Source organism: Castanea sativa, chromosome 7 (genome assembly GCF_040712315.1).
Source record: "Castanea sativa cultivar Marrone di Chiusa Pesio chromosome 7, ASM4071231v1".
Lineage (NCBI taxonomy): Eukaryota > Viridiplantae > Streptophyta > Magnoliopsida > Fagales > Fagaceae > Castanea > Castanea sativa.
The window spans coordinates 19,768,826-19,792,637 of NC_134019.1; the positions used below are offsets into that span (position 1 = coordinate 19,768,826).

Genomic DNA, 23,812 nt, shown 5'->3' on the forward strand with positions numbered 1-23,812 from the left:
TCATAAGAAGACCCTAGAAATAAAAAAAATTAAAAAAAAAAAAAAAAACCAAAAAACTAGTTCATACAGTATCACTCTCACTCTCACTCTCACTCTCTCTAAAAAGTATTGGTCTCAGTCTCTCTCTCTTAAAACCAATGGTGGCTTCGTATCTGGTTTTGTGAGACATGTCAATAGCAGCACCAAAAACGACAACCACCTTGAAAGAAAGAAAGGAGATATCACTACATGAAAATAGAAAATCTGGCCAATCCCTTTATCTCCCACCATACTTTATAATTTGCAAATTCAAAGAGCTGTAGCATCTAGCTTGGATATACTAGGAATACTTTTATAGGTAGGGTTCACTATTGTTATTCTTCTTCTTCTTCCTCCCTCTTATTATTATTTTTTTACCTCATTGTGCTTCTGCAGTTCTGCTTACTTTCCTTATTTGAGGTGGGTTGGTTTCAGATTCTTGGCTTAATTTGGCAAAGTTTCGCTTTTTTTATTCTTCTATACAAAACCCATCTTTCCCTTCTTTTCCTTTGTCTTTTCTCTACACAGTACAAACCTTCTCTCTCTCTCTCTCTCTCTCTCTCTGTCTCTCTCCATTATCACTGCAAGACTTCTTGAAGATCTGCTAAATTAATTGACATTTTGTGTGAAGGTTTGCTTCGATTTTATTTTATTTTTCCTTCATTTTTGGATGAGCATGTGCAATTTGATTTCTCATATTTTTATAAGATCTTTTTATTTATTTATTTCTAGTTTAAGCTGATACATTGAGTTCGAGTCTGTGTTTGTGTACAGGGCCTACAGGCTAATTGTTGCTTTCTGTCTTAATTATTTTTGTTTCTGTTGTTGTTATTTTGTTCATGATTTACATTCCAGCTTAATTCCCCATTCTTTATCTTTGATCTGATACTTAATTATTCTGTACAAGTATAGATAGATTTTATTTTTTTATCTTTACCATCTGAAACCCATAACAATGAGTCATTTATTTTCGTATTATTCTCTACATATCACATTTGGTACCTCTCTTCACAAAGTTTCTATTTAAAGAGAGTTTCAATTTCTAGAATACTAGTTTAGACTGATAATTTGGTTTGATGTAAAGGGTGTGTGATCATTTATCAGGGAAAATGACGAGGAAGAAAATTCAGATTAAGAAGATTGACAACACGACGGCAAGGCAGGTGACTTTCTCAAAGAGGAGGAGGGGGCTTTTTAAGAAAGCTTTTGAGCTCTCAACTCTCTGCGATGCTGATATTGCTCTCATAGTCTTTTCTGCAACTGGAAAGCTTTTTGAGTACGCCAGCTCAAGGTTTCAATCTCTGGCCTCGTACATATTTCTACTTATAGAAAAACCCTTTTCCTATTTATAGAATAATATGTCATTGTCCATTCCTTGATCGATTTTTTTCATGCATTCACTATGATTTTATCATTTCTAAGGTGAGAGAGAGAGAAGATGAGAGACCCAGCTGCTCAAAATAATGAGATTCTAAGAAAAAGGCTGAACAAATCAGAAGTGATTGAAAAATTGTACCATGTGATGTAACATCAAATAAAGAAAAAAAAAGTACTATAAAATCTTATGTTACTGCCAAAGAAGAAAAAATATGAATTCTTTTGGAAAAAAGAAAGAGAAGTGATTGATAAATTGTACTATGTAGCATCAAATAAAGGAAAAAAATACTATAAAATCTTATGTTACTGCCAAAAGAAGAAAAAATATGAATTCTTTTGGCCAAAAAAAAGAGAGACTTTAATATCACCTAGAAGGGTTTAACGTATGTTGCTGCTACTTATTTTGTGAAGGTTTTTTTTTTAATTTTTTAATTTTTATTGGGGGGGGGACTTGTTTTGAAGTTCTATTAGCCGGTTATTGTGTCTTGTAATATTGCTAATCTAACATTTTATTTTTCCTAAGTTTTAGAGTTGCATATACTTAGTGTAGAGCCTCAATTAGCTGCCTCAACTCTTCCTTTAATGCCTAATGGTCATTGTGCTTTTGCACTTCCTCCTAATTGAATCCTCTTTTGTTTATCCTGTCTAATCTATTCACAGCATTTCTGTAATGATTTCTTCATAAAATATCAAGCAAAATTATATGACTCAAACTTAGTAACATATGCCAATTTGAACACTTTTGTTTATGTATATATAAAACCTAATGCTAGAGATTCCAACACAAAAATGAGGGATGTTATTATTTATCAATTTAAACTAAGTACGTAACAACCTCAACCTCACCATCCAATCTCTTTTGATAAACAATTTTCAGTAAACAAACTTCAAAAGAAGTAGACAAAGAGCTTTGAGCAACTTTATGAGGATGGAAATGCGAAGTGGACTGTACATGCTTTAAAAGACAAATCTTTATCGTGAACCACCAAAAAAAAATGGTGTTTGTTCCGCGACGCTAACTACCGCATGCAGTTTTGGTGTTAGTGTGTAAATGTATTCCCTTATTTCATCCCATTCTCCTATATATACATGTGCGTGTGTTTGTTTCTAAAAAAAAAGATACTCAATGTTGTTGAGTCGTTTCACATTAGTAAGGTGTGATATTGAGAGAGAGTTTATCACTTGTTCCGCGACACTAACTGCCATATGTAGTTTTGGTGTTAGCGTGTGAGTGTATTCCTTTATTTCATCCCCTTCCCCTATATGTGTGTGTTTCTCAAAAAAAAAAAAAAAATGGTGTCTTGTCAATATCCTTAATTTATGCAATTTCTTTATTATTGGCCTCTTCAATAGGGAAAATTATTAGGCACTCTTGGAATACCATAAATGTGTAATCCCCCTCTCACATGAATGGTGGTTCCTAACATGAATTTAATTACTAGGACTTACTGTTCATGTGAGTGGCGAGAGTACGTATTTATGGAACTCTGGGAGTACCCAATAATTTTCCCTTTAATAGGTGTGATCTCGTTAAATAACCCTTCTCACTATCTTCTATAGTCATATGTACATATTAATATCAACTTAGTTGTATTGTTATTCTACATACAAACAACATCATTAGCCTTGCATTTTGAGTGTGTGACGAAAGTTCAAAGGGTGTGCAATTTATTATATTAAGATTGTCAAGTTGTCTTGATTGAGAATAACGAAACTAATTATTCTACTCTATATGAAATATATAAGCAATATTATTACGACAACAACAACAATAGCAAAGTCTTATTCTCAAAATTTAAGGGTTAGACGACAACAACAACAACAACAATAGTTAAGTCTTACTCAAAATTTTAGGGTCAATTAGTTAGGGCCAACAACATGTATTCTCTTCCGTAATACTATTTATTTGATGTCATAATCTTCATTACTTCTTTAATTGACATGTTCTGTTTGTACTACTTTTATTAATGTGATTTTTATTTCCTATATCTTTTTTTATCTTCTCAACTTCTATCATACTCTTTCTTACCAGTTCATTAATCATTTTTCTTTGAATATGATGAAACTATCTCAAGTGACTCTCTCTTATCTTTTCAACAATAGGGGCCACCCTTATCCTTAAGAAAATTTTCTCATTTCGAATCCTATGTTTCCTTGTATTTTCATATATCCTTATTAATATTATCATTTCAATTATACCCTTTTTTTAAAAAAATATATTGTTTTTTAGCAGCCTGATTTTAGAATTATATAGTTAATCTTATAGGTGAAGTAAATTATTATAATAAAATTTGCAATATTAAAATTTCGAAATGTGTCCAATAGTCGTACATGCAAAATAGAGACTTTCCAAATTATATTTTAGAATCTGATTATACAAAAGAGATATTATTTTACTGTTTGCATATTTCTTTGTCCACGTGGCATACATATTACATGTCTCCTAAATCAAAAACACTGATCTCCCTCCCAATGAGCCTCCTAGAGCAGATACATTAATCTCCCTCAAAATAAGTGTCTAGTGCTACCCTTAGTAATGCCATTTCTAATATGTACTGCATCATTACCATAGGAAAACTCCTTATACTCTAATAGACCACGTCATCACTATATCTAAAGGGGATAAGGGGAAAAAAGAATCTTTTTAAACCCTAGCACACCCGATTACACTAGAATCAAGTTGGGTTTGTTACCCACATTGAAGGAAATTAGAAGGCACTCCGAGAGAGGATGTTCCATGCGCATGAATTTTGCCAGAATTATTTGTAAAACTTGCCTAGCAACTTATGAGTGATAAGCTTTTTTTTGGTGGCTAACGAGGATGTCTAGAGATCTACAAGCAGCTGATTGTTCCTTGAGTGTGTATAGTTTCTATATCCTATACATACCAAGTTATTATAGGGAAGAATTTTTTGTGGGTAACCCAAAGATGCTGGTTAGGAGTCTTAAACTCAAAACCTCATGGATCTCAAGACATCGTAAGAATCACTAGACCAACCCCATGAAGTTACACATGTAAGTTATAAGTTGAAACATTTAACCAAAAGATGTTGGGTAGGAGTTTTAAACTCAGAATCTCACGGATCTCATGACATCCTAGGAATCACTAAACCAACCTCTTGTAGTTACATTTAAGTTATAAGTTATAACATTTAATTGTATATAATGCATGAACTAAGTATGAAGAATTGTTTTTTTATTTTTTGTTAAAAGTAGTGACTCAGTCTTTCCCTCCCATTTTTAATTTCATCAACTTGAATAAATTCATTCTTTCTCATAGGTGGATTAATCACTCTCTTTAGAACATGATCAAACTATCTCAAGTGATTCTTCTCATCATTTTTCATAAAAGGGGCCACCACTACCTTAAATTGAATTTCCTTATTTCTAATACTATCAAAATTTTTTTTTTTGTTGGTATTTTCACTTATCCATCTTAACATCTCATTTAAGTTGCACTCATTTTATGAATATGTTACTTCTTAACAACTTCGCATTCAGTATAATGGAGCATAGTTGGTCTTATAGCAATCTTATAAAATTCTCTCTTTAACTTGATATATATTATATGATCACGCGATACTCTTGATGCACTTCTCCATTTCATCAACTTTTCTCTTATCTTATAATTCAGATCCTCTTCAATCTATCTATCTTTATGAATTACTGATTCAGATATCAAAAGCTTCTTCTATTTAATATCACTTGACCATTGAATTTACCACCCCTTCATCCTTATTTCTACTTTTACTAAAGTTATATTCCATCTACTCTATTTTAGTCCCATTTAATCTTAGAGCCTTTGGATTCTAGAGTTTCTTGCTAAATTTCTTACTTGGCATTACTCCCCTTCTAATTTCATCTATTAAAATTATATAATAAAGTAGAAATCAAGGGACTCCCTCTTTATTCCATTTAGTTAACTAATCCATCACTAGTCTAAAGAGATGAATTTAATATTGATTTTTGATTTAAACCTATAGTGATAATAAACTCACTTGTGATGGCTCAACTTGTTTATGCACTAGTTACAACTTCTTCATATAAATTTGTAATAAACTTAATAAACTTTAGAGGAACTCAATTCTTTTTTAAAACCACCACATACCCTGTTTAGGGACCCTATCATATAGTTTATTTTGGCCAATAAAAATCTTTTGAATATCTTTATAAACCTTTTTGATTTTACATTCAATTTCTTAGTAAGAAAATAGTTTCCATGATAGATTGTTTAAGCATAAAACTAAGTTGATTCTCTAAGATTTTTGTTTCATGTCTTAATCCATGTCCTGCTACTCTCTACCAAAGTTTCATTTTGTAACTCGAAAGTTTATTTCCACAACAATTTGTATTATTTTGAATATCTCCATTGGTTTTATACATAAGTATTAAATTAGTTCTCCAATCATTAGTCATTTTGTTAACAATTACCACTTAAGATCTTATGCAAAAGTTTTGTCTACCAGCATACATCCATACCACCCAGCAAGTATTCCCAAACTTCAATGGATATTTCATCCAGTCCCACTATTTTTCCTAGTTTCATCCTCCTTAATGTGTCCTTTACCTAGATCATCACTACAGTATCTATCCTCCAGTGGGTTATTTAATTTGCTCCAATCTTCTATATTGTTAACATTATAAAATTTATCAAAATAACTTTTACATCTTTTTTTTACCAACACTCTTTGATCTTCATCTTTAATGCATCAAATATCATTCAAGTCTCATGTTTTCATTTCTCATTGTCTTAGTAAGTTTATAAATATTCTTTTCTCCCTCCTTTGTCCCCAACTTGCTATAAAATTTTACATTTAGCCCAACCCTTTTTGCTTCCATCTTCGTCACTCTTAATTTTCATAAGCATTATTGACTCAACATCTAGGTAGGCTTCTATATTTCTCTCTCTTTTATTGCTTGAGCCTCCTTATTCCCCCGCCAAGTCTCCTTGTTCGGTACACATATCCTATAGATTTTCCAAGTCACCCATATCCTATAGATTTTCCAAGTCAGTCTTTAGCCACTCTATTAATAACATTAGTCATTTCATTCTACATCTTATCAACATTTTCATCTAAATTCCACGTGCCATCTATGATCATTTTATTTTTAAACAAATGTTGTGTCTTCCCCTTCAAACCCTACCACCTATTACTTGTATTTTTATTTTTGGGGTCAAATTCCTTTTCTTTTCTAGTTTCCCATACAAATATCTAGTACCACCACCTTACACTGAGTTGTTACACTCTCTCCCAGCATAACCTTACAATTTTTACAGCATGTCATCTGTGGAGCCTCGACCCAAAAAGCCTTGTGTGGACCTTGAGGTCAGACCTCCAATTTACTTGTATAGTGTGGGTGATGAGTTTCCTATGACGGGAAAACCTCTTGATGTCAACCTAATAGCCTAAGTGGAGGGCCTTAATGACCTACCCATAGGCTCCTACCCTGAGTGTGTTTACTGAGGAGGCTCGAGTAGAGTGAGCTCTTACTTAGTCGTTCCTCACAGTTCTCTTATTTCTCTCTCTTATCCTGATTTTTCCCAACCCCTTCTTTATCGTCCCTTCCACCTTTTATAGCTGTCCCTTAGTGGGTCTGCCATCATGAGTGGTGGTTTCCCCCAAAATGGGGTCCCCACTCTAACTTAGATTCCTGATTAGATGGGACCCATGACATACTTCTGAATTGACCCCGGTAGAACTTGTGTTAACCTTTGAATGTATGCTTGGCGGGCGGATATCCCTAAGGAACTATAGAGCATTCTTAGTGACACCTCAGTTCGGTTTGCACTGTATCGTTCTCGAACCCCCATTACTTGGTCGGTACAACACGCATCCATCAAGTGCCATCCTCCTTTAATAATGATTTGGCCTTTGGGCCTGTACCTGACTTACATGGGCTTCGGCCTTGGGCCTACAACCGATCTATGGGCCGTACATCATCAATTCTTAAAATATAACACTAATATTTGATAATGATTTGGTTACTGGTGTGGTTATTAACACACATCCATCAAGTGCCATCCTCCTTTGGCATGAGTAAGGTTGAAACTACGTAAGGAATCATGTTTTCTCTAAAATGTTCCTTCTTCAAAATCTCCGTGACTCGCCTATTCAATTCTTCATGCTCCTTCAAATTCATTAAATAGTGCACTTCGTTAGATAGGTTATCAGTACACTAATAAGCTTCCTATTTTTCTTTAGTAACCAATATGTACACCACCCTAGTATTTTTACCTTATATTACAGTTGGACAAAGTAAGAAAATCACTACTCTCCTCTTTGGAAGATTTATGAACTTTTTTTTTTTTCAAACTTTCTAATTTTAAAGGTATATGTATTTCTATGGTCTTCATATGGATATCATATTGCCAAAGCCACACCCAAAAAGGGAATGACTAACATCCATGGGGATGATTTCACACCAAACTTCATCTTTATAATTCTTTCCCATTTCAACACAAAGAGGATATCTTCTAGTTACCTTTACCTCTTTACCTTTCTTCAACCATGCTTTTCATTAAGGCTTTAAGATAGGGTTCCATATTCAACTTAAATCATGTCCACCATTTCTTGTGCAACGATGTTCTCACAAATTTTTCCATTAATGATAATCGAACACATCTTTCTATGGGAGTTGCATGTGCATTTGAAGATGCTATGACTAAGTCAATGTTCGATGGATCACCTAATATTCACCTTATTCAATTCAATCTCCTCACATTGCATCACCCCCATTATCTTTGTCCAAAAGTCACATACACATATACCATTTTCTTTGGACATTTGTTTGCAAGATGTCCAATTTGCCCACACCTAAAAACATGAAGATTTTCAACCATCTTGACTCGTTTGTTCACCAGCACAACCTTTTGGAGCTATCTTAGGTTGATATTTAGAATAAATTTTAGGTTTTGAGCTACCTTCTCCACTAGAGCTTTCACCTTTGAACATCACCAATTGTCGACCTACACAACCTTTTTGTCGAGAACTTTGAGCAAGCTTAGCATCAGCCTTCAAAGCTAATAGCTAAGCATTGTGCAATCCCCAAATTTGACGCATCTCTAATTCATCTCAAATTGGCAAATCCAATCGGTCAATGTATCTTGATGCAACACTTTCATCCAATCTAAATCACATAATTTGGGATATCACAATTTCACCCATCCAAATTCTTAATGTCCTCATTAGAGTCTTGTTGCAATGTAGTATCCTTGTGCTCATGGCCAGCCCTAGACATTTTGGGGCCTTAGGCAAGAAATAAAATGGGGTCTTTTTATATTTATATATTAATTAAATTAATATTTATTTAATAATTTTATATTATAATATATTTCATTTAAAATCTATTTTTCTTGCCTTTTGAGATGGAAATTAAACTAATTAAAATTTTGTATTCAAGTTCTTCTAACATCTCATTTTCAATCGATAGTATAGCTAATTTACTTAATTTTTCTTGAGACATTGTCAATCTTAGATATGATTTTATTAAGGCTATAAATAATTTTGTAACAACTAATTTTGTAACTAAACTTTGTCCTTTTATTAATTTTAATTTCAAAAAACTTCTATTAATTTTAATTTTAATTTTGAATAACTCCATTCTTCAAAAGCAACTATAACAAGTACTGTTAGTCAAATTTTATAAGTAATGCATGTGTTTGGAAATGAATCTAACCCTTTTTATATACTTTAGTATGTCAATTGGAGCCAAAGAAATAACACATTAAGCCAACCCATGGAAAGTAAAACTAAAAAAGGGGTTGAGCTCACAAAAGAAAAGGATGGTAGGCCTAATAGATTTGAGGCCCAAGATCCATGAAGGGGCAGGTTTTAGAATCCATGAAGCAAAGGAAAGAAAGAAAGGGGCCCATCCTGCCAAGATCAGAGGACCAAAGAGAGTCCAGTAGAGAGAGTTGGGCCGAGATCCCGGAGATTGCCAAGGGCCTGGGATCCTTAGGACGTGCAGCATAGCCAAAGAGGGATTAAGACAGCTCAAAAGGGGAACCAAAAGGCACAAGAAACGAAGGACAAATATGTCCTTCTCAAGCACTCAGTGATGTAGCACAGAACTAGAGGGCTTGGAGAGCAACAACTCATTAGCAAAAGACCGGTACCTTGGAGAACCCAGAAAGAAGAACCATAAGGGAAAGTAGCTGGAAAACCTTCGACCTGGCAGGGAAGGATTCGACTCACTGGGAAAAAATGACAAAAGGAGGGGGCGGCCAAAAGGCTAAGTTTTAAAAAAAGGAACATAGAGAAGCCTTGGAGGAAGAGAAATTGAAGGTCAGCTCCCCCTAAAACACCTTAGAATGGAAGGTCAGCGAGGGCCTTTTGGAGAAAAGGCACCAAAAGAAGAGAACTATGAAAAACAAGGAATGGGTCAGCCACCAAAGCTACTGGCACGCTATGGGCTCTGTTGCCCAGGAGAGCAAAGAAAGAGAACTAGTGGTACCCCGGAGCCCTAAGGTAACGCTGTAAAAAGAGGAAGCAGCAACAATGAAAGACATTATTGAGCAATAGTGAAATCATAATAGAATCATTGAAAAAACTCTGTCAAAACTCAAAGAAAGTAGGGAAATATCGCCCGGTATTCCAGAAACAGCCACTATAGTACATACTTGGATTCAAAAGGATTCAAACTTTGCAAGTTTTAGAGGCTTAGATAGCCATCTAAGTCTGTAATTTTTGAGCTTATTTGGACCTTGTATCATGTCTTAGTGAACACATTGTAATCCGTAATTAAGAGAACGAATGGAGTATTTCTTATTGATTTAAGGATCCCTAACAATTATTTTTGTGTTTCTTTATTACATTGCCTTCCTTTGCTGTTTTCTTGTTGTTTAATACATATATTCTTGCTTGCTAGTGTATATGTATTGTAGGAATCTTGCCATGTGCACCACTTGGTTTGTAAACAGCTCATTTAGCCGCGGTGAACCACGCCCAGTCCCTTCAAACTACAACAAGAGGGCTTGGGGTCCTTGCTTAAGCTTGGGCTCGGACACTGTCCAAAAACTGACCCTCACAACCATCAATATCATAATAAATATCGTGTTTGAGAAAAGATTCAAATTTAAGACAGTATATTTGCAAACTATCATCATCATCATTGAGAGAGAGAGAGAGAGAGAGAGAGAGAGAGAGAGAACGTGTGAGTAAATTTTAGGGATTTGAGAATTTTGATTTGAGATTATTTGTGGGTAATTTTTTAGACCAGATTTGTATTTTATCCAGTTGATTTCTGATTTGTCTAGAGGTTAGGGATAATATTTTTGGGATAATTGATTTTTTTAGACCAAAGAATTTTTGGGGGTAGCAATGTTTACAAGGATATTCCAAATTTTTTTTTTTTTTTTTTATCACAAAGATGGAATTTTTTTTTCCAAATAACATTAAATATCAAAAAATTTAATTAGGTGTTACGTTTCAAAACAATGTTGTAAATTAGCATCTCGAGTGTCTAAAATTCAAGTTCTAAGATAATACTCGAGTTTTTAAGTCTCAATTTGTAAGTGGTGGGAGCTGATCTGGAAGAAAATCCACGTGGAACTTGAGTTTCAATTTTAAGACTCGAGTTTCACCATTTTAAACCGTGTCAAAATTGAGTTTCACTTCTTCTTCCTCGCGTTCTTCTGAGTTATGACCAAACGTTCTTCTTCATGCAGATCTAAAGACCAGATTGTCCAATCGCCCACCTAGCGTTCAATTGTCCAATCGGAGCTCCAGCGTTCTTGGTTCTTCCTCTATTCTTTGTCTCTGTTCTTTGTCAGATCATTCCTCTGTTCTTCTTCAGGTCGTTCCTCTGTTCTTCAAGTACCAAAATCGAGCCTTAGAGACTCGGTTTTGCTTTTTAGAACTCGAGTCTATAAGACTCGAGATCTATCTGGCATCATATTCCCAACTCATCAAGTGGGAATCGAGTCTTTAATCCTCGAGTTTTAGACTAAAATCAAGTCTATAAAACTTGAGATGTTAGTTTGCAATTTTCTTCCAACCGCATGTTAACTTATGATATTCTTTCTTCTCACTCTGCTATTCTGCAAATTTCCTCTACAAAAATGTATAAGATTTTTTGAAGTTTTATCTTAAACTATTTTTTTTTTTCTACTACCATTTTTTTTTCAAAATTTTGGGGCCCCCCTTCCACTTAGGGCCTTAGGCAATGACCTAATTGGCCTAGTGGAATGGCTGGCCCTGGTTAAGCTTCATGGCATTACCAAGTTGGCCTGATATCATTTGTTACAACTCGAAGAGACCTTTAGTCACATATGTGCAATACTAAAAAAACCCTAGTCAAGTTATAATTAATGTTTCTTGTAATTGAATATATAACTAAGATAGAGCTAAACCACTGCGTACTCTTGACGCAATGGTCACTCCACAAACATAAGTGCTTGCGGGATGTGAGGGGTAAGGGCCGGGGTTCAAGTCTGTAGAAGAAGGAAAATTCTTAGGTAGTCCCGGAGTATAGTGAAATGGTATTCCCTCCTCTCACATTCATGGTAGACCTCACCATGAATTTAATGAGTGGACCCCACCATGAATGTGAGAGGAGGGAGCACCATTCTTCGTGTTCCGGGAGTACCTAAGAATTACTCGTAGAAGAGAGCTTCACGCACATATGTATATAAATTAGACTAAGATAGAATTTCTATCTTGTATAAAAAAAGAAAAAGAAAAAAGATAGAGCTAATAAATGTCCAATATTAAATTCAACGCCTTTGTACAAAACACATAAACCCAATCCAATCTAGATAATCCGGGGTTTTAGTATCGCACTAATTCTATTACGTTACTCCTTTCACAACTAGTACTACCCTTTCATCAACTTTAATATTTTTGAAATTATTTTGACACTATCTTCTTTATATTTTTAATAATTCTTGTAGAGAATTTTTATTCAACGTATTATACTGACGTTTGTTACAACACTCAAATAGATAGTAGTCAATGTCTTCATTAAATAATATTAAAATGCTACAATATGTTATTTATTATCATTCATATCGATTCTCTAACCATATCAAACAAAATGGAGATTGTACAAACTAACACTTTCTGCATACCATTTTCATTGCTGTAATAGTGCAAAGCTCTTCCTAATGGATGTAGATTTTATTCTTCTATGAGATTTTACCTGCAAGCTGTAATTTTTAATTGTTGTAACATTTAAATGCAATAGCTAGAACCAAATCAAAAAAGTTTTAAGTCATTTTATTTGATGTTTGTAAATGTGTAAGAAATTAATGTCCCCGTGTCAATCAATATAAATAGTTTGTGGGTTCATATAAAAGTTCACCTTTTATGGTTTTCAATTAGAAGTTTGCATATAGTTTGTGTCAATATCATTTGTGGTTCACATTTTAATTGAGAATGCAAAACCTGGATACATCAACAGATATGCAAACATGAGATAAATAATTCTTCAGTCACCAGCTCAGATTTCCTTTTCTTAGATTTGAGTCAGAAATAGTAGTATATTATAGTAGTTTATAAGTTCATCCTCACATTCATTTTATTAAAATTAGAGAGAGAGAGAAAAAATAATTGAATGGGCTATCCTTTTGTTGTATGAAGTATGCAGCAGGTAATTGAAAGACATAATCTACATCCGGAGAATCTTGGAAAAATGGACCAACTGTCTCTTGAGCTGCAGGTATGATGTTTTGAACTTTTTTTGTTGGTGAATAAGTCACGTAGGTAAAAGGTCATAATTATATTTTTTAAGAAACAGAACAATATTTCAATATAATTTTTTTTGAATTTACAAGAAGTTTCTTTAATTCCCAAGGATAAATTTGAAGTCCACCAGAAAAAAAAAAATTGAAAAAAACCATAGAAATTTTATTAATGAAATTTTGAATTACCTTGATGGTTGCATATAAATAGGCTAGTAGACCCTAAAATACCCTAATTGGTTTCAAGCAAAAAACTAGGCTAGAAATATTAAAAATTTCCAAAAAAGCCAAAATTATAAATCAAATCCTACAACTCTAGGAAACATCCCAAAATAGAGGAGATCTGATTCTGAATTTTAAATTACAAGTTAACAAAAAGAAATAATTACCATAAACAACAAAAGTTAATGACTAACGAATGCCTAAATGAAAGAATTTGACCAAAAAGTGGCATAGGCCATAGCCATATCTTAAAACTACCATACAACAACAACAAATATTTAGTGCCAAATATTTTATGGTCAATTATGGATCTTTAACAATTTATTAGGGTTTGTCACATGTGTTTTTACTTCATTCTATTCCAACTGAATATGTAGTGTCTGTTACTTACATAACTAGTCCTTTTTAACTAATTATACCAATGTTATTCTTGGTTTTCATCTACCGTTTTTCCATTACCTTAAATTAACTTCCTCTTGCATACTGGTGCATTAATCGCTCTCATTTGAACATGACCAAATCTCAAGTCACTCTCCCTTGTCTTTTCATCAATAGGGCCACTTTTAACTTTATGCAGATTATCTCATTCTGAAACTTATCTTTATGTGGATTTCCATTATCCATCTTAGTATTCCAATTGTTTCTATTTAATATTGATGCAGTAAAATTTTATCATTGTCATAAGCAAAAATTCTCTAGATTATTTCTTAATCCATTCTCATTAAAATTTCATAACAATTTTGAAATTTACATTTTATTGAAATTTTACCAGCAAAAGAAAAGATAGGAACATTTTTTTGAAACACTTAGACTACCTGTAGCACTCCCAAACTGATGACCCTAACATTTAGGGCAGCATTAAATTTTCTTATTGAAAGCTGGATCGGAATTGTGTACATATTTTAGAACAATTGATATATTAAAAGTGCTCACATCACACGACAAAAAAGTGTTCATGAATGGAAATTCTTTATGTTAGCTTGAGAAAAGTACCTCCTACACCATGTTGAGCAAGGAAATTGAGGAGAAAACACGTGAACTGAGGTATGTAACTACCTTGCTATCAGCTTGTTACTGTAAAGACATGCACATACCACACTAAATTAATGTTTAGAAATGCGTACACCTAACAGGAAGATTAAGGGAGAAGAGCTACATGGAATGGATATAGAAGAATTACAGAAACTAGAGAAAGTGCTTGAAGTAGGCCTGAGCCGTGTTACAGAAACAAAGGCACATCTCTCTTTTGTTGTAATTCTTGCGGAGTGTTGAAATTTATGTATATTCTCTTAATATCAGAAACCTTTGTCTTGCAGGGTGAAAGATTTCTGGAAGAGATCACTGTCCTTCAGCAAAAGGTAACGTTCCAAACTTTAAATTTTTGCAAGAAATTTCATAGAATTATTATAATTTTGGGAATGGGTTTCCGGAATAGATCAGCGCCCTTAAGCGAAAGGTCATATAGTTTCAACGAAAAATATCTTTGCTTTAGTGATGATCCGCTCGATAATCAATATTTTCATGGTAAAATATTGAAATAGTAGGTGGAAAGAAAGAAACAAAGAGAAGGTAAGAGAGAAAGAACACGAGGATTATATTAACCAAGTGATTACTTAAATTAATTATTCCGATCTAGGTTAAACACAAAAAAATCATATTATGCATATCAACGGAAAGTAAATAACACCACGATATGATGACCCTAAAAAACTGATGAAATTAACTGTTTCAAGGTAAAAACTTGGGGAAGACTTGACTTAGCTATCTATACTATAAGAGAATCGAAATTTTTACAATCAAATTTAACCATAAATCTATTACTACCTCCAGTAGTAACTTACTAACACGACCACGTGCAAGCTCCAAATCCACAATCTCCTTCTCTTTTTAGATTTACTGCAACACAAGCACCCTTGCTTGTGACTTTGAGATCCCACTCAAAGGTTTCAGATCATCTTCACTTGTTGATTTTTGTAGCAGCAACTTATACAACACCGGATCTTGAGATTCTTCAAGGAATATTGCCGGTAGAAGACTTTGATAGAGGAAGGCACAATAACTTTTAGAACTCACAAGAGCACCTCCAAAACCTCCTCAAAACGTGTCTTAGATTTTCCTTTAAATACTAGAAGAATTAGATCTGAAACCCTAATCACTTAATGGGCTGTTGGGCCGAAATTAAAATTCTACAGAATCTGATTTTCTGCGATTTTCGATCGGTTGGATTTCATAGAATTTGAACTCTCATTTCTACAGCTTGAATGTTCTTGTATTTTGACTTGTAACATCTTGAGCATTGTCTAATCAAGCCTATAGATCTAAATCTATATCTAGACATGTTTGTACTCACAATTTGTCAATTGTTCTAAACTTTTAGAACCTAACACTCTATGTTAACCCTAGGGATACATTGATATAGTTAGGACTATTAGGACTACAATAATATAATATAAGCTTCTACACTAAATCCTTATTGTTAGTAAATGTGAGTAAATAGTTTTAAATTATGAGTTAGTTGTAGAACAAACTATTGTATCATCCAAAATGAATAGTGTTGATGCAAGTTGGTACATTTCATAAAAAATATAGCTGAGAAGTCTTGGATTTGTAGAACTTTTCAGCCTTTTGCCAAGGTCTTTGTATATATGTGCACTGTGTACAGAAAGGAGTTCACATGGCAAACAACCACCATTGAACCTTTAGTTGAAACCATTGTCCTCATAATTTCAGAACTGAATGTTAAATTGTTTATCCTATAACCTGACCTAAAACAATTTTGACTGCCCCACAAAAGGGTATCAATTTCTTATGATGGACCTTTATAAGAAGTTTGGTACATATAGCATACTATATTGTATTTTGTGTTTAAGGCTAAGATGTCTTAATAATTTTCTGTGCATCTTATTCTTTTAATGCAGGGAGCCCAACTGATAGAAGAAAACCAACGATTAAAACAGGTAATAGGTCTCTCTTTCTTTTTTCTATTTTTTCCCCTTTCTATTTCAGTTACAAAAAATGTATCTTCCACAGATGGAGAATCTGTTTAGCACTCAAACACATGTACTTGAACAAGGTCAGTCATCTGAGTCAATCAACAATATTTGCAGCTCATCTGATCCTCCTCAAGACAATGACAGTTCAGACACTTCTCTCAAGTTGGGGTATGTTTGTGAAATTCCATTGATTTCAATTGTTTTCTCTTCTTCTCTCTTTTTTTTTTTTTTTGGGGGGGGGGTTTCTGGATGAAGTATGAAATAAGATTCAGGATTCAATCCAAAGTATATTTACAAACCTCAATATATATATATATATATATATATATATATTTTTGAGGAAACAAACCTCAATATTTAGGGGCCTTATATTTACTAAATCATGTAGTTGTGGTTCAATAGAGGAACTTGACCAAACAGAGAAATCTGTCCTGAGGTTTAATTATTTCTCTGGATTTAGCATTACAATAAGTACTAACGTACTACATTCTTAAATCCATTTTAAAGTAAATCTGGGCTTATCTGGTACTGAAAGATAAATTTGGTGAAAAAATTAATGGTTGCAAACACAGGGTGATGTCACTTTCAACTCATCATTGAGCAATTTGTCTGTTTGTGTAGCAACTTAACTATCATCATTGACTGCATGCCAAGAAATGCATGCTGCTACTATAGAGAAACCATTTGCCTTAGTGCATGTTTCTATGTCTTGCAGGCTACCTTTCCCTAAATGGATTTGAAGTATAGTGAAGATGAAGAAGCATACAAGGATTCCCTTTTCTTAAAAACAAAAGAAAAAAAAGCCATGTCGAAGTAAAGATAAATCCTAGCTCAGAGTTGTAATTAAGTTTCTGTAAGACCAATTTATATCCATCAGTTGATTCAAAGAGAGTATGTATAAATCATGTTTATGGATAATTCAAATTTGTTTCAATGGAAAATAAAGTAGAAGGTGATGGAAAAGGTTGCGTGTACAGTAGAGACTGATCTTGGTAAGACATACTATTGATAATTTGCATAAGATGAACTGTAACGCAGATGCTTGAAGAACAGCAAAAGTATTAGTAACTCCAGTAATTTCTTCCAATATTGATGACATGGTAATCCTTGAAACACCACACATATATTTATACTTAGACAATTGTGCTTATGTTTGTAGGGTTTGCTCCGTTCCTTAAGTTGCATAGTTCGAGTTCTTGACGACAATTCAGGGCATGAAATTGAATCACAATTCTGCAATAGGTTTGTTTATCTATGTGTGATTGCCTTTGAAGTATTACATGTCCGCCTTCACATTTCTTTATCAAGAATGGGGCTTTTGAGTACACTTGGTTTAAGGTCTAAATTTGTTAATTTACACTTTCAACTAAATCTTGCTCCATGCAATAAGACTTGTGTGCTTCCCATAATTTTGAAATACAGATTCTTGCTACAAATTGAGAAAAATGATATCATAATTCATAATATAATATGATCCCACTGTGCTTTTTTATTGAATTTTTCAAGGGTAAATTGTTCTTCTATTGCATAGTCTTCCTTGACCTATAAATGCATGTAATATCTTAACCATCACCGCCAAAGAAAATTCAAGACTTCACAAATTTCAGCCATTTTCACTAGTAGTTGTCTTGGCTCTCTCTCTCTCTCTCTCTCTATATATATATATGAAAAAATTTAAAGTAAATTAATATAGTTACATTTTAAATTATATTCTTACATATTAAACCTGGATCATATGTATGTAATTTGGTATTCACCATCAAGTAAACTCATCAAAATTTTCGTTTAACATGTTAGGGAAGACTTATAAATCAAATGTCAATGACTTTTTTAAGTCCCCATTTTTTTCTTTTTTCTTTTTTAATTCTTCGTGAAATAGAGAAAAATGGGTTTTTTCCCCCTCACTTTTGGGACATAGAAAATTGAATTCAAATCACCAAAAATAGAAACAAAAACTTGATCCATAAAGGGTTTTCACTAGTTCCTAGTACTTTTGAATGAGAAAGGTTATTAACACCTCTTGGAAATAATGACATTACATAAAGATTAGGGCAACATTGCAACATCTCTGATTCTTTGAATTCTGCATGTGAACTGTGAAATTCTTTAGACTGGGGGGTGGGGGGGAGTTTTATTATTTGACACACAAAAACACAATGTGGGTCATCTTCAGTTATATTAAAGTTAGGACTAGCTCAGCTAGAAGACTAGAACAGTTGTAAGAGTCAGATTTGAGACTAATAGCATGCTTATTAATTTCCCTGAATTTCTAGAGTGATATTCTGTTTAGAGAAATTGGACAATTTAAATGGGAGGGAATCGTTTCCCAAATAATTTATTCCACTTGTTACACAAATGTTGAGAACATCTTGTATGGATAAGCTATGGCTTTTTTGCTCAATTTATTCCTGAAAATCAGAATAGATATACAGCCTATTAAAACTAAGGAGTTCCAGTACAGTTCATGATAATTGCTTGTGCAGACTCAAGGGTTTGCCCCTGATCAGTCATCCTGGGGTTTCAACCAGCAGAAGCATTCATGGTCCGAAAGGTAGCTAATTTGGTTCCCCCATTTGAGGTGCATGTCACATTGCATTTCATTTATTTTGAATGTCTACTTCTCAGTAGACAAAATTGAGGCCACGAAGTATTTCTAGTTTTCTACCCTTCCTTTTTTTTCTTCTTTGCTTTTGCAGGGTGGACCCTCAGAAATAAATGTGGCATTAGAATTTGCTGTAAATTCTCTTGAGGTATGTATTTTGTGCCTAGAATTCTAGTACATTGGCTTCTTAATTTGTTTCATGACTTATGTATCCTAGATGCCGTTTCATGTATGATGTTTTATTGATGGTGGCCAAGGTGACATAATAATTCGCTAAGCACTTGGAAATAAAATGTCATCATAAAAATAGGGTGCCAGGGCCAAATAATGATTATGGAGAAGTACAGTCCAAAGTCCTACAAATATTATAAAGTATGAATTCGAGTAAGAGAATGAAATTTTGTGAAAGTATATCTCTCCTTCGAAAATTTATTAGAAATAGTTTAAGAATCTGAATTTAAACATAAAGTATTTATCAAATCATAACCATACCAATATGTCAATTTCTTGAACCATAAAGTTTCTTGAAAAGTTAGAGAATATAAAATCGATGACTTGATAATTCTACGTTTAGCATCTAAAATATAAAACAAAATGGGCAGCTATTCAGCAACAAATCTTGAGGAGGGTTTGCTTATTTTATTTTATTCATTTTTAATGGTGAAAGGATAATTTCTTTTGCAGGTTGTGAACATTTAAGTCATCGGCCACAGTCGTTGTGGAGGCATTCGTGCCCCTATGAGCATGCAAGATGAAATACATGCCTACAGGAGCATATTAGCCTTTTGCTTGTCTCATATTTTTGAGGTAAATAACGATATTAATGCAGAAATATTTGTGGCTTGGCTAACACAAAGTGCATTTTATGCTTCACACGTTGAATGGATTATTGAAGATGCCCAGCATTCTTTTATAAACAGGACTTCCACTCTTCTGAAACTTTTTTTCCTTTAAATTTCTCTTTTCCTTACCCAATAAACAAAAGTAGAGGCCTTTTATGACTATTATTAAAATTTCCCTATAGACATGGTTAGAATGCCTGCTATTCCTTAGAAATGAGGCTAAATCAACTTTGCACAAAGGTTATGCACGAGATTCACATAGGCTGGGGGTTAGAAATACCAGGCAGTTTCTACTTGAATGAAGGTTGTGGACAAAATGGTGCTGATCTTGGTAAGGGTGGCTATTCCTTATCAGCTAATTATGTCTCATTCGATTATTTGGGGAACACTCTATATAATCATATCTCTCTATGTTTGGATTTATATTCCATATGAATGTTTTTCCTAGCAATATTGGAACTTAAGTGATGCATACCACTTTGAAACTAGCTTTTAGAGAATAAAGGGGTGGTTGGCAGTTTGCTTCACCATGTTGATTTTTGATCACAAATAGGTTTGTTTGGAGCATCCATCTATGCCACCCTGATAAATTCTTAATTCAACCTTAAATCACTATTACCTTTTAAGGTATATCAAGATCGATCAACTATAAAAATACTGCAACATATTTGTTTGAATGTTTTAGGTAATGTTTAACGAACAAAAAAATTCAACCCTCATTATCTATTCAAATGGAAAGAACAAAAAAGGATAAAGCAAAAAATGTATTATGATCCCTTGAGTTGAGTATATTCATTTTGAATTCTGTCAAGAGATACACTACCAAATTTCCAATTTCTTTGGAGCTACTACCACTACCAAAGTTCTGGCTTGCCATAGGAAAACACTCAATTGTGTCATTTCTTTTTTATTCACTTCTAAATAGTTGAGTGCTACTTGTTGCTACTCTGAAATCCCTTCAAGGATTTGTTTCTCATTATCCTGGAGACTTGGTTGATTTAACTGTATGAGTTCCTTTGATAAGTGTGCCACTATAGATGATGTAATGTCCATTTAATAATGGAGAGTAGCAAACAATATATAATATATAAAATCTTTTAAATGTGAGGGATTCGGTTAAAATGTTATGTGTTTCCTATTCTGCTAACTTGTTATCTCATTTGTTTATCATCTTGTGATTTTCTACAACTATTTTTTGTTTCTTTAGATCACAAGCTAGACCAAACTAATGAGCCATAATGGATTGAGGAATGCTGGTGAATTTGTTATGTGGGCTGGTAGGCTCATCAAACATTAATTTTCAAGATTTTTGGTGATTTAGTAAGTTGCGTGTGTCTTAGTGATTAAAACTATATCACACCAACTTGGAGAGTTGGAGGAGTTCATGCTTTCTTGTGCATTTGGTGATAGACTGTCGACATAATATGTTTCTGTTGATCCAGAATTTTAGGTGCGGGTGATTCTTAACATTGACTTTTGATGCTTACTATGTAAAGGAAGTTTTACTTTCTTACTATGGTAAATGGTGATTTTTTTTTTTTTTTTTTGAGACACTCGTAAATGGTGATTCAAATAAAAACTTAAGACCACCTTTATTTATTTATTATTATTAAGAAGAATAACAAATGAAGTTGCTGATATTATTATGCCTGCATTGTAATTATCTTTGCGTGTGCAAGAATAATTATAGGTACTAATAATCTTTTTTAATTTGAAAATGTACAAAATTTATGCTGGCATTTCTCAATGTACCTACATATGTGAATTAGCTTTCTACTAGAGGAATATTGTTTATTGACACCTGTTAATAGTAATACAAGTCCCTCTTTAAGAGAGCTTTGGTTGATACATTTAGTCTGGTTAAGACTGCCCCTTTCATGCTTCTCATTTTCAGTTTTTTGTGAATAATTAGCTACTGACATCCTTATAAAACTTGCAGGAGGAAAAGATTGATGCTTCCCTTGAGGTTCTTATCTTATCCTTGCTAATGACAAATTGTGGGATGCTGTCACATATGAGGTTTGTCATGCTTTTTGATTCTATAATTATTATTATTGTTGTTGTTTTTAAGTTTTTCCGTCTTATTGAGATCCTTGTGTATTGCGAAAGGCCAAAAGCAGTTATTATATGTTAATTCAAAAAACTGTTCATTGTACTCTACCTCATTAATAACACAATGGAGATTAATCTAGCATTTTTATCATTTACAGGGGAAAAAATGTTATTTCTTATTTTATAAATTTTTTGAATGGGTGTCAAGTGTTTGCTTGACTTTTGAATTAATCAAACGTGCTATTACTCTTAACCTATAAAGCTTCAACTCTCTAATTCTTTCCCCCCTTCTAGGCTGTCGCTTTGGTTAAAACCAATCTAGGAGTTGGAACAGGTAGCAAAGTGGTTGATGTATGAAGCATACCAAAGAGGTTGTGCAGGATCAAGGAGATTCCTCTCACACTAGATGTGGAAGCACCCTTCCTTGGCTTGATACTAGGTTTGGTTTTCTACAAGAGTGGAAGATGAAGTGCAATAAAATCAAGTGGTTCACAATAATAGGAAATCATAGTGTTGTGCTATTGAAGGTTAGAGATGTAAACAAACTCATTAGAATGTGAATATGTAGTTATGTACTACATACTATCACCTTCTAGCATAGAGCTATATCTGAAAGCTTAGTTTCTACAGTGATTGAATTTAGCTAGAAAACAGCCTTGTTTGATTTTGCAAAGAACCATTGGCTAAAGTCAACTATGATTACAAGGTAGACATAGTGCTTGGTAGTGGATGTATCTAACTATATTTGGCTGTGATACTTTTTTAGGTGTTTTAAATTTCATCAATAATCTGCTAGAATCCTGTTTTCTTCTTCTTTTATGGGGTCTTATGGGTTTACAACATAGATTATTATAGGATTTTAAGGACTTGTTTTTACTAAATGTATTGCTAATACAATTGGACCAAAATGCTATTTTGGATTGGTTAGTTGTCCATTACACTTCTAAATTTTAACACTAATATAGACAAATGGGATGGAAATTGAAAATTTAACACTAAAATAAGATGTCAACTTTAAATTTTAAAGTTCGGGATATACTTACAAGCACATGCCTTGCACGTGCAGTCCACGCTAGTTGTATTTTAAAAAGCTTTAAAAAAAACTATAAATCGATAAAGAAACAAAAAATGCAAAAAGTGAGATTGCATTGGGAAATAATTAATTAAAACTCAAGGACCGTGCTTCCCTTAACCTTTAAAACGCAGAAAGTCCATGCAGTTCTCCGAATTTAGGAGCACAATGCTCTAGGTGGATTGTGGTAATGGCGGGCAGATAACAATCACTCAAAAGTCTCCAAAATTTGCACAAAATATTTTATAAATTATAATAGTCAAGATGATAAGTTGTTAATGGTAATAATAAAAAGGATTTATTAATATGTGCCTTAGAGCATACGTTAGTAAACCATTTTAAAAAACTTTCTATGGAAAAACAAAAAATTAATAAACTGTTATGACGACTTTTTCAATTCTCAATAAAAACTCTTTCAAAATAAATAGTTAATGTGTGCCATTAGTAAAATAGAAAATTCTCAAGTATTCTTAAGAGTATGAGAAAATTGTGCTCATTTTTCTTACATTTATAGTGAATTTCATTATAAATTTAAGGAAAATGCTAATGGATATCCTTAGAGTAATGATCAACAATTCATGTAAAGAAAGTTTTTATGGGAAAAGAGAAAAAAACAATTAATGTTTTAAAAACTTTTGTTATTTTTCATAAAAGTGGTGTCAAAATTTTCTTAAAATGGATTGTTAACCATTGCCTTAAAGCCACTCATTAGTAAGATCCTAAATTTAATAAGTAGACTTTACTATGAATAAGAGAAAAGAAGCATCATTTTTCCGTACGTAGAGAATACCTAAGAATTAATCTAATAAAATGATGTCAATGATAAATTTAGTTAGAATCATTAAAAATTTGTCAACTACTCAACTTTTATTTTTACAAAAAGGTTACGAAATTATCTGTAGCATTACTCATCTTATAATAGTTGACAAATACTAACACCATATCCCATTAAAA

The 23,812-nt window shown here is 33.2% G+C and overlaps 1 protein-coding gene across 9 annotated transcripts; it reads left to right on the top strand.

Moving 5' to 3' along the window:
• The first annotated feature begins 69 nt into the window (after window positions 1-69).
• LOC142644643 (MADS-box protein SVP-like) lies at window positions 70-22,591 on the top strand. Of its 9 annotated transcripts, none has more exons than XR_012845954.1 (14): window positions 70-337; window positions 1,123-1,309; window positions 12,975-13,053; window positions 14,277-14,341; window positions 14,431-14,530; window positions 14,614-14,655; window positions 16,216-16,254; window positions 16,328-16,458; window positions 17,450-18,868; window positions 18,987-19,040; window positions 19,577-19,699; window positions 20,942-21,011; window positions 21,674-21,753; window positions 22,081-22,591. XR_012845954.1 is itself a non-coding variant. In XM_075819221.1 (9 exons), exons 2-9 carry the CDS (start codon window positions 1,128-1,130, stop codon window positions 17,466-17,468), a joined length of 657 nt encoding a protein of 218 aa, XP_075675336.1. In that variant the 5' UTR covers window positions 70-337; window positions 1,123-1,127; the 3' UTR covers window positions 17,469-18,973. The 9 variants fall into 9 exon arrangements, 4 of the variants coding, with proteins under 4 accessions (XP_075675336.1, XP_075675334.1, XP_075675335.1 ...); XR_012845953.1 differs by lacking the exon at window positions 20,942-21,011 and having other exon boundaries at window positions 17,450-17,532; window positions 18,774-18,868; window positions 22,081-22,588; XR_012845951.1 differs by lacking the exon at window positions 20,942-21,011.
• Window positions 22,592-23,812: the final 1,221 nt, after the last annotated feature.

Bases quoted from the DNA above. Each gene is read 5' to 3' on its own strand.
- LOC142644643 (XM_075819219.1), top strand. From the start codon at position 1,128: ATGACGAGGAAGAAAATTCAGATTAAGAAGATTGACAACACGACGGCA. The intron at 14,531-14,613 runs GCACATCTCTCT...TTTGTCTTGCAG, and splicing joins GCCGTGTTACAGAAACAAAG to GGTGAAAGATTTCTGGAAGA. The intron at 16,255-16,327 runs GTAATAGGTCTC...TATCTTCCACAG, and splicing joins AAAACCAACGATTAAAACAG to ATGGAGAATCTGTTTAGCAC.